Here is a 10296-nt window from a genome sequence, read left to right as displayed (position 1 = left end):
ATCACATCCTGCTATTTGAAGGGTTACTGCACTTTGCTTCTACCGAATAATGATCTGTAAATGAAATTGTCTTTATGCTTCTGTTACATGCTACACCTTACTATTCATTACCACTTCTTCATGAGATGTTATCAGCAACTATGGACCAAATCCAAGGATTTTACTAGCAAAACATTTTTGTGGGTTTGGTGCCACTGCAAAGGCATTTAAATGCAACAACTATCTCTATGTGCCATGGGTGAACTCCTTGCTTATTTTGTTTTCTTTGCAATGGTACATGCTGCACAGGCAGTATATTTTCCAGGAAAAAAACTGAGAAAATCGAAGGGAAATCTTTTATTCATTATAAAGTGGTAAGGAAACATACTTTGCTTATCTCTTACTCTATGATTTTGGAAATATGATACATCATAACTGTAAGGAAGGAAGTGCAAGTATACTATATGTTCACATTTTAATTTGTTCTGGTTTTGATAGAGAGACAACAAGCAGAAACATTAGGAATTTGAAGATGGAGTATAGACCCGAGTGATGTCCTGTTATACTGTCACAAGTCAGGTTCCAAAAAAAAAAAAAACCCAGCGCAGGAAGACTTAAGCCAGCAGAGGACTTTCACCTTCCACTTAAATTCAAGTTCAAGTTTCAGTTTAAATGTAGTCAAAGTTCAAGCTTAATATATCTGCAGAACAAACATAGGTAAATATTCCACATAACTACTCTGTAATTTAAAAATTACATTAGCCTTTGATGCTACCGTGGGAAACACTTTATCTTCATCATAACATGGTGGTTTTGATCTCTGTAGGTGCAATCCAGCCATTTTGCCCTTCATGTAATTTTGACCTGTGCTTTGTAAACTCCTCTGTGATTTCTAGAAGACTTTTTCCTTTGGTCTCTGGGAGGAAGAATCCAACGTACAAAGCTGTGCTGACACAAACAACCATAAACGGGATATAACAGAAGTGACCGAGGCCTTGCTGAAATGGAAAGGTAGCAATCAGTCAGCAGTAAAGTGCCAAATGTACTGAGCGCGATGTGTGAGGGAGGGAGTGTGATGTGTACCAAGAAACTACAAGGATTAGTGCATGAGTACTACATGGATACAAATAAGGTATAAGAGGGAAACTAGCTAGAAAATATACAAAGATGCATAGTAGAAGAGTGAGAGGAAGACTAAGGCAGCCCATAGGTGATCTGATTTTCTTTCCTTTCACTAGGTGTGGAAGGAAAGAAAAATGCTTGATTTCCCCATCAACATAGTCTATGTTGATGGGGGAATCCCTCCCGCAGTGCTATTGTGTTCTGCTAGCGGGGGGGGGGATTGGGGGGGGGGGCGTGAGGAGCCTTCCTGGCCAGCATAATACAACGGTTACTGCTACTGCTGAATCAGCCTAAGTCAATCCATGGATTAATCAGCCTACCCATACATGGATCAAAATGTGGGTATTCTCTACCGAATCAGCTGAATTTTGATCCATGTATGGCTGACTTAAGGATCTCTGCAGAGAAGATACAAAAGATAACCTAGCTGAATATAAAGAAGTATGACCAGACAATACAGAAACAGTGGTAGAGATATGCAACCATAAGATGAACTGTCATAAGTATGCTCAAAGAAAGTCAAAGACAAAAGAAAAATGTTTTTCATTGCTATTCACATGGGGATTTGAGAAAAGATGACTAGTCCTGTTCAGTACAAACAATACAAATAGTAAAATGTGAACCTGCTGGACCCAGTGCTCAGCTAGCACTATACCATGTAACATAATATCATGGTAATGCCAAAATGTAAGCTCACAAATGTATAGTGGTTACCATAATGATCCCTGCCACTCTAGAAAATGTGAAGTTTATATTTTTGAAAATCAACCTTAGTCCTATCAGTAATATAAATCATGATGTTCATATTTCATAAAATGGCAGGGAACACTCTGTGCACCAAAGACTCCCATCATCAACATTGTAAACATCTGGCCTCTGACATACTCTATTAAGTAAAATTATTAAACAAAATGTCTTGATACTGTGTTGTCATTTTATACTGTAAACTGCAAAAGCAGAAAGCAAACTGTAAAAAAAGAAAAGAAAAAAAAAGAATAAATATTGCTCACCACAATGAAGGGAAATGCTAGTCCAACAATAAACAGCATCATCCAGATGAGGGAACCGCAGATCATGTATGCAGCTGGCCGTGCCATTTGATCAAACATCTCTGCTGGCATGATTCCTGTGACCCCAGCTATTGTTCAAATAGAAGTAAGAAAATAGTGATTATTTGCTTCCAAATGATATATTTGTTATATACAACAATACAAGGAAAACAAAGCTATTAAGCTCCATTGACACAGCAAAAAAAAAGTTTACCTCATCATTAGAGATGAGCGAAGTATTCAAAAATTCGATTCGACAGATTCGGCGAATTCGTGGAAAATATTCGATTCGAGTCGAATATATTCGCTGTGAATTTAACTTAAAAAAGGGTGTTTCTAGGCTTCAGAGAGACTTAATATTAGTGCAGAACACTGTACCTTTAATTTAAATGCCCTTGGAGTCTGCTGGGGAAGAGAAATAATACTGTCAGTCAGTATGACATGCAGATGAGTGCCGTCGATCTTAGAATCACCGCACACTTCACTCATTTGGCCAGTCACGGGGCCAAAACCAGTGTTTGGAGCCACAGTGTGGCGGTGGAGGCAGCAGCAATGGGAGGCCATACAGCAACCTATGACAAAATGGAAACCAGCAGGAGTGTGAGGAGACCTGAAAGTGGCACATGGCAGAGTGGGAGCAATGGGAGGCGGTACAGGGACCCAGGTCACACTGTGGGCCCAGCAGCAGCGTGACCAGGCGGTACGGGGGCCCATGGCAGATTTGGGGCCTGGCAGCACCTATGGGAGGCCTGTAATCTGCCAGCAACCTATGACAAAATGGAAAACCGCAGGAGTGTGAGGAGACCTCAAAGTGGCACATGGCAGAGTGGGAGCAATGGGAGGCGGTACAGGGACCCAGGTCACACTGTGGGCCCAGCAGCAGCGTGACCAGGCGGTACGGGGGCCCATGGCAGATTTGGGGCCTGGCAGCACCTATGGGAGGCCTGTAATCTGCCAGCAACCTATGACAAAATGGAAAACCGCAGGAGTGTGAGGAGACCTCAAAGTGGCACATGGCAGAGTGGGAGCAATGGGAGGCGGTACAGGGACCCAGGTCACACTGTGGGCCCAGCAGCAGCGTGACCAGGCGGTACGGGGGCCCATGGCAGATTTGGGGCCTGGCAGCACCTATGGGAGGCCTGTAATCTGCCAGCAACCTATGACAAAATGGAAAACCGCAGGAGTGTGAGGAGACCTCAAAGTGGCACATGGCAGAGTGGGAGCAATGGGAGGCGGTACAGGGACCCAGGTCACACTGTGGGCCCAGCAGCAGCGTGACCAGGCGGTACGGGGGCCCATGGCAGATTTGGGGCCTGGCAGCACCTATGGGAGGCCTGTAATCTGCCAGCAACCTATGACAAAATGGAAAACCGCAGGAGTGTGAGGAGACCTCAAAGTGGCACATGGCAGAGTGGGAGCAATGGGAGGCGGTACAGGGACCCAGGTCACACTGTGGGCTCAGCAGCAGCGTGACCAGGCGGTACGGGGGCCCATGGCAGATTTGGGGCCTGGCAGCACCTATGGGAGGCCTGTAATCTGCCAGCAACCTATGACAAAATGGAAAACCGCAGGAGTGTGAGGAGACCTCAAAGTGGCACATGGCAGAGTGGGAGCAATGGGAGGCGGTACAGGGACCCAGGTCACACTGTGGGCTCAGCAGCAGCGTGACCAGGCGGTACGGGGGCCCATGGCAGATTTGGGGCCTGGCAGCACCTATGGGAGGCCTGTAATCTGCCAGCAAACTATGACAAAATGGAAAACCGCAGGAGTGTGAGGAGACCTCAAAGTGGCACATGGCAGAGTGGGAGCAATGGGAGGCGGTACAGGGACCCAGGTCACACTGTGGGCCCAGCAGCAGCGTGACCAGGCGGTACGGGGGCCCATGGCAGATTTGGGGCCTGGCAGCACCTATGGGAGGCCTGTAATCTGCCAGCAACCTATGACAAAATGGAAAACCGCAGGAGTGTGAGGAGACCTCAAAGTGGCACATGGCAGAGTGGGAGCAATGGGAGGCGGTACAGGGATCCAGGTCACACTGTGGGCCCAGCAGCAGCGTGACCAGGCGGTACGGGGGCCCATGGCAGATTTGGGGACTGGCAGCACCTATGGGAGGCCTGTAATCTGCCAGCAACCTATGACAAAATGGAAAACCGCAGGAGTGTGAGGAGACCTCAAAGTGGCACATGGCAGAGTGGGAGCAATGGGAGGCGGTACAGGGACCCAGGTCACACTGTGGGCTCAGCAGCAGCGTGACCAGGCGGTACGGGGGCCCATGGCAGATTTGGGGCCTGGCAGCACCTATGGGAGGCCTGTAATCTGCCAGCAACCTATGACAAAATGGAAAACCGCAGGAGTGTGAGGAGACCTCAAAGTGGCACATGGCAGAGTGGGAGCAATGGGAGACGGTACAGGGACCCAGGTCACACTGTGGGCTCAGCAGCAGCGTGACCAGGCGGTACGGGGGCCCATGGCAGATTTGGGGCCTGGCAGCACCTATGGGAGGCCTGTAATCTGCCAGCACCCTATGACAAAATGGAACACACCAGCAGTGTGAGGAGACCTGAAAGTGGCACATGTTTGGGGCATGATTCATGGCGGATTTAGTCAGTTGTGTCAGGAACTGGTGGTTTGAAATCCAGACTAATCCACGCCTGATTCATTTTCACAAACGTGAGTCTCTCCACACTTTGGGTGGACAGTCGTGTCCTCCGCGGAGTTACAATACCTCCTGCCGCACTAAACACGTGCTCCGATGCCACGCTACTGGCCGGGCATGACAGCCTTTCAAGGGCAAATTCAGCTAGTTGGGGCCAAAGGTCAAGTTTCGTTGCCCAGTAGTCAAGGGGATTGTCTACCTCGGTTGGCAGGGTGCTGTCCAAGTAGGCCTAAGCCTGTTGTTTGAGGTCCTGCTCCAGGTCCACCTGATGCTGCTGCTGCTGCTGCTGCGGCTGGTTAGTAGTTTCCTCACTGCGCTGGTGAAGAAAGCTACTCATCATCGACTGCAGACTGAGGCAGCCGCTGCTGGTGGAGCTGCCACTGCTCCTACCACCCCACCCCTCCCCTGCTGCCATGCCAGCGGAACGCGAGCGCACAGGGCCCACAGTGTCTGAGGATGGACGTTGGCGCAGAAAGGCAGAGACCAGCTGACTACATAGGTGGTTTTTATAGTACGTTATTTTGGCCTCCCTCTCAGCAGGTGTGAAAAAGGCCACCATTTTTGAACGGTAGCGAGGGTCCAACAAGGTGGACAGCCAAAAGTCATCCCTCTGTCTGATGGTTATTATTCGGCTGTCGCTACGCAAGCAACCGAGCATGCTATGGGCCATTTGTGCCAAGGAATGCGAGGGACTCCCTGCCTCCATCTCCACAGCATACTGCCACGGTGCGTCTGGGTCCTCTGTCTCCTCCTCCTCCTCCTCTCCCAGATGCTCCTGCTCCTCCACTCCTGTCCGCTGAGTGGAAAAACCACCCATTTCACTCAATAATTCCTGAGCACAAATGTCCTCCTCTACCTCCTCCTCTTCTTCCTGTCCTGCCCCCACAGGGGTCATGTGGCGTTGAGATCTGTGCGCCACGTCTACCGCACCCTGACCAGCCATTGTTAACAGCATTTGTTCCAGGACGTGCAACAGAGGAATGACGTCGTTCATCCCATAGTCCTGCCGACTCACGAATAGCGTGGCCTCCTCAAAGGGCCTGAGCAAGCGGCAGGTGTCACGCATGAGCTGCCAATGGCTGACATCTAAGTTACACAGGGGAGTACCTTTATCCGCTTGTAACATCAGGAAATCGGTGATGGCCTTTCGCTGCTCGTAAAGGCGGTCTAACATGTGTAGGGTTGAATTTCACCTTGTTGCAACGTCGCAGATCAGGCGATGCTGTGGAATTCCGTTCTGCCGCTGCAGCTCAAGGAGGGTGTGCTTTGCGGTGTAGGAATGGCTGAAATGCATGCAAAGTTTACGTGACATTTTAAGGATGTCTTGCAGTGGGATGGTGGATTTTAGGAACCGCTTGACAACCAGATTGAACACGTGAGCCATGCATGGCGCATGGCACAACCTTCCTTGACGCAGAGCAGACACCATGTTCTTTCCGTTGTCGGTCAACATGGTTCCGATTTTCAGTTTGCGCGGAGACAGCCATCTGTCGATTTCTCTGTTCATTACACTCAGAAGTTCCTCCCCTGTGTGACTACGTTCGCCAAGGCATACCAGGTGCAGCACAGCGTGACACCGTTGCGCCCTGCACATGTGATATGCCGGTCGGGTAATGGGACTTGGCACGGGGGTGGCGGCTGAGGACACGGCGGAAGAAGAGGTGGTAGAGGCGGACATGTTTGCTGGACCAAGGACGTGCAAACGTGGAGGCAAAAGCGTCGTGACCTGTCCAAGTTGCTGGTGCGGCTGTGCGGGCACCACGTTCACCCAGTGGGCCGTAAATGACATGTACTGTCCCTGACCGTAGTTACAGCTCCACACGTCGGCGCTGCCGTGCACTTTGGCAGAGACCGACATGCTCAAAGACTATCTCTATAACTACCACTTCCTTAAGTGTAATAAGTGACAAATTAGAAAAACCAATATACAACAAAACTTAATTCCCCATAGCACAAAGATAAAACCTTCACCCTTGAAGATTTAAATAACAGTGTAAAAATGTGCCAAAATTACATAAATGAATAAATAATTCACCTCATACAGTAACTATCAGTATTCAAAAAGAGCTTAAAAAATTCTAAAAATTGTTCAAAAAAATATGGAATAATTCAAAAAAGTGAGAAAAAGTCCCAAAAAAATTGTCCAAACAAAATTAATATAAGTTCAAACAAATTCCAAAAAATGTAAATATAAAATTGAAACTGAGAAATCCTTTTCAATCCTTCCTTTCTCACGATAAACCTCAAACAAAAGAAAATATCACATAGTGCATTATCTTTTTAATATAATAAATATTCGTGACAACACTCTGGTGATTATCCAATATAAAATATATTTTAAATTAATTAGTGTAAAAAGTGAACCAAGTGCATCAATTTAATTAAAAAATAAAAATATAAAATTAATTGGTGCAAAACACTGTGTACTGTGAATCACTCTTCCAGTGCTCCAAAAAACAAATCCACACTGTGCCACTTCTATTTATAGTAAGGAATATATACCCTTACCAACACTCCTCCAAAAACCTGCTTTCAATGATTATCCTATGGATAAGATCCTCCTAAAGTGCTCCCCCAGATTCCACTGTATTCAGGGCACTTATTCCAGCAGGATCTTCTATACCTCCATATTGATGGCACCATATAGATAAAGAGGATATGAGGGGCAAATAGTGTAATAACGCCAAAGTAAAGTGCAGAGAAACTTTATTAAAAACTGCTCACATTTCCAAAAGTTTAAAACCGCTTTAAATACCGTAGAAACCGCCAAGCTACCATCCAGGGAACATCCAGGGATCAACACACAGTCTTTATCCTCTTTTCCCTTTTGTAAAATGGCCGCCGGTCGACTTCCGGTTCCGGTATGCATACTTTACTTTGGCGTTATTACACTATTTGCCCCTCATATCCTCTTTATCTATATGGTGCCATCAATATGGAGGTATAGAAGATCCTGCTGGAATAAGTGCCCTGAATACAGTGGAATCTGGGGGAGCACTTTAGGAGGATCTTATCCATAGGATAATCATTGAAAGCAGGTTTTTGGAGGAGTGTTGGTAAGGGTATATATTCCTTACTATAAATAGAAGTGGCACAGTGTGGATTTGTTTTTTGGAGCACTGGAAGAGTGATTCACAGTACACAGTGTTTTGCACCAATTAATTTTATATTTTTATTTTTTAATTAAATTGATGCACTTGGTTCACTTTTTACACTAATTAATTTAAAATATATTTTATATTGGATAATCACCAGAGTGTTGTCACGAATATTTATTATATTAAAAAGATAATGCACTATGTGATATTTTCTTTTGTTTGAGGTTTATCGTGAGAAAGGAAGGATTGAAAAGGATTTCTCAGTTTCAATTTTATATTTACATTTTTTGGAATTTGTTTGAACTTATATTAATTTTGTTTGGACAATTTTTTTGGGACTTTTTCTCACTTTTTTGAATTATTCCATATTTTTTTGAACAATTTTTAGAATTTTTTAAGCTCTTTTTGAATACTGATAGTTACTGTATGAGGTGAATTATTTATTCATTTATGCTCAAAGACTGGCCCACCATCTCTTCTACATGTGAATGCAGGGCTGGCACTGCCTTTTGGGCGAAGAAATGACGGCTTGGCACTCTCCACCGCGGCACGGCACAAGCCATCATTTCTCGGAAAGGTGCTGAGTCCACCAGTTGGAAAGGGAGGGACTGCAGCACCAGCAACTTGGACAGGAGGACGTTCAGCTTTTGCACCGTCGGGTGCGTGCTCGCAAACTGTTGTCTCTTGGAAATGGATTCCAAGAAAGACTGCTGACGGAATCCGAGAAGAGGAGTAGCAGGAGAAGGAGCATCTGAACGAGCGGAAGATGCCAACGAGCGACAACTCCCCTCAGCAGAGGTGTTGGAGCCTTGACTGGCTGATAGAGGGCGATTGACGTCGGGTGACGGAGCAAGTAACGGAGCGGGTGATGGAGCGGGGGCTGGGGCAGGCAGAACCGCCGTATCTTTATCACGGTTTTCCCAGGCCACCGAATGGCGACGCTGCATATGCTGACGCAACGCTGTAGTCCCAACATGGGCCCCCTGGCCACGCTTGACTTTCTGGCCACATAGTCGACATACGGCTACGTTTACTTCCTCGGGCGGCTTGACGAAAAATTGCCACACCACCGAGTAGGAAACTTTGCCCCCGCTACTCCTCACTGGCTGACTGCTACTTCCTCCGTGCGCACCGGCACCACTACTGGCCGTGGTGGTAGGCTGCAGTGGAGCTGGTGCTCTACTCCGTGGCCGTTTGGCTCCACTGACACTGCTGCGACCCTGCTGCCTCCTGGGCAACCCACCGACTGTTTCGCTCGCTGCCAAGCTGGCACCCTCTTCTCCTGATGATGCGGAAGAAATTACCTGATGACGACGAGGCTGCCAAGTGCGATCAACCTCCTCATCATCAAGTAGGGTCTCCGCCTCACTACTAGCCCCCTCGGCTGCGTCTGGGTCAGGAGACAGACCTGTCTCTAGACCGGCTACCGAGCCACTCTCCTCGCCAGTACTTCTTCGCCTGGCTGCTGAAAAGGCGGATGTCTCCCCCCGTTCCTGACCGCCCTCTGTTAGCTCTTCCTCACTGTACAGTGGGGCTGAGCCCACAGCATGCGATACTTCGCTTGGTGAGGGAACAGCAAAGGACAGGGGCAGGTAGAGGACACGTGATTTCAGTGGGCTTGCTCCCGGGCCATGCCAACTAACGGTTGTGTCTGACGTACCCACCGACCGTTGGCTGTAGGTGTCAGAGGTGACCTGGGAAGAGGAAGACGATCGAGCCAACCAATCAATGACGGCAGGGTTGTCGGTGGAGACACGACCGCTGGATGACACCGGGGGCACTGGCCTCTGGCTGCGAATAGTGCTGCCTCGACCCCTTCCTCTGCTGCCACGTCTGCTCGTTCCTAAAACATTGCCTCCTCTGCCACTCCTCTGCATGTTGTCTGACATACTCTTTAATTCAACGATTCTGTGTCCCTGAGTAACAATTCTGTGTCCCTGAGTAACAATTCTGTGTCTGTCCCTGAGTAACAATTCTGTGGCCCTAAGTAACGGTTCTGTGGCCCTCAGTAACAATTCTGTGTCCCTGAGTAACGTTTCTGTGGCCCTAAGTAACGGTTCTGTGGCCCTCAGTAACAATTCTGTGTCCCTGAGTAACAATTCTGTGTCTGTCCCTGAGTAACAATTCTGTGGCCCTAAGTAACGGTTCTGTGGCCCTCAGTAACAATTCTGTGTCCCTGAGTAACAATTCTGTGGCCCTAAGTAACGGTTCTGTGGCCCTCAGTAACAATTCTGTGTCCCTCAGTAACAATTCTGTGTCTGTCCCTGAGTAACAATTCTGTGGCCCTAAGTAACGGTTCTGTGGCCCTCAGTAACAATTCTGTGTCCCTGAGTAACGTTTCTGTGGCCCTAAGTAACGGTTTTGTGGCCCTCAGTAACAATTCTGTGTCCCT

At 47.7% G+C, this 10296-nt stretch overlaps 1 protein-coding gene across 3 annotated transcripts in view; it reads right to left on the bottom strand.

The window, feature by feature from the left end:
* Positions 1-321: 321 nt before the first annotated feature.
* Positions 322-10296, bottom strand: part of LOC149445910 (solute carrier family 2, facilitated glucose transporter member 11-like) — a 68239-nt gene continuing 58264 nt past the window's right edge. For 2 of the 3 annotated variants that reach the window (XM_089653198.1, XM_089653199.1), the window contains 2 exons: positions 2112-2239; positions 322-977 (listed from right to left, as the gene is read on the bottom strand). In XM_089653198.1, the coding sequence (XP_089509324.1) occupies positions 777-977; positions 2112-2239 (329 nt within the window). In that variant the 3' untranslated portion in view covers positions 322-776. The remainder of the gene's footprint in view (positions 978-2111; positions 2240-10296) is intronic. The other variant, XR_016306294.1, reaches the window with a different exon arrangement.

This window comes from Staurois parvus, unplaced genomic scaffold (assembly GCF_062004578.1).
Source record: "Staurois parvus isolate SC_StPar_1 unplaced genomic scaffold, SC_StPar_1.0 ptg000704l, whole genome shotgun sequence".
Taxonomy (NCBI): domain Eukaryota; kingdom Metazoa; phylum Chordata; class Amphibia; order Anura; family Ranidae; genus Staurois; species Staurois parvus.
The sequence above is the reverse complement of the archived record's forward strand: the minus strand, read 5'-3'. Positions and strand labels throughout refer to the sequence as shown.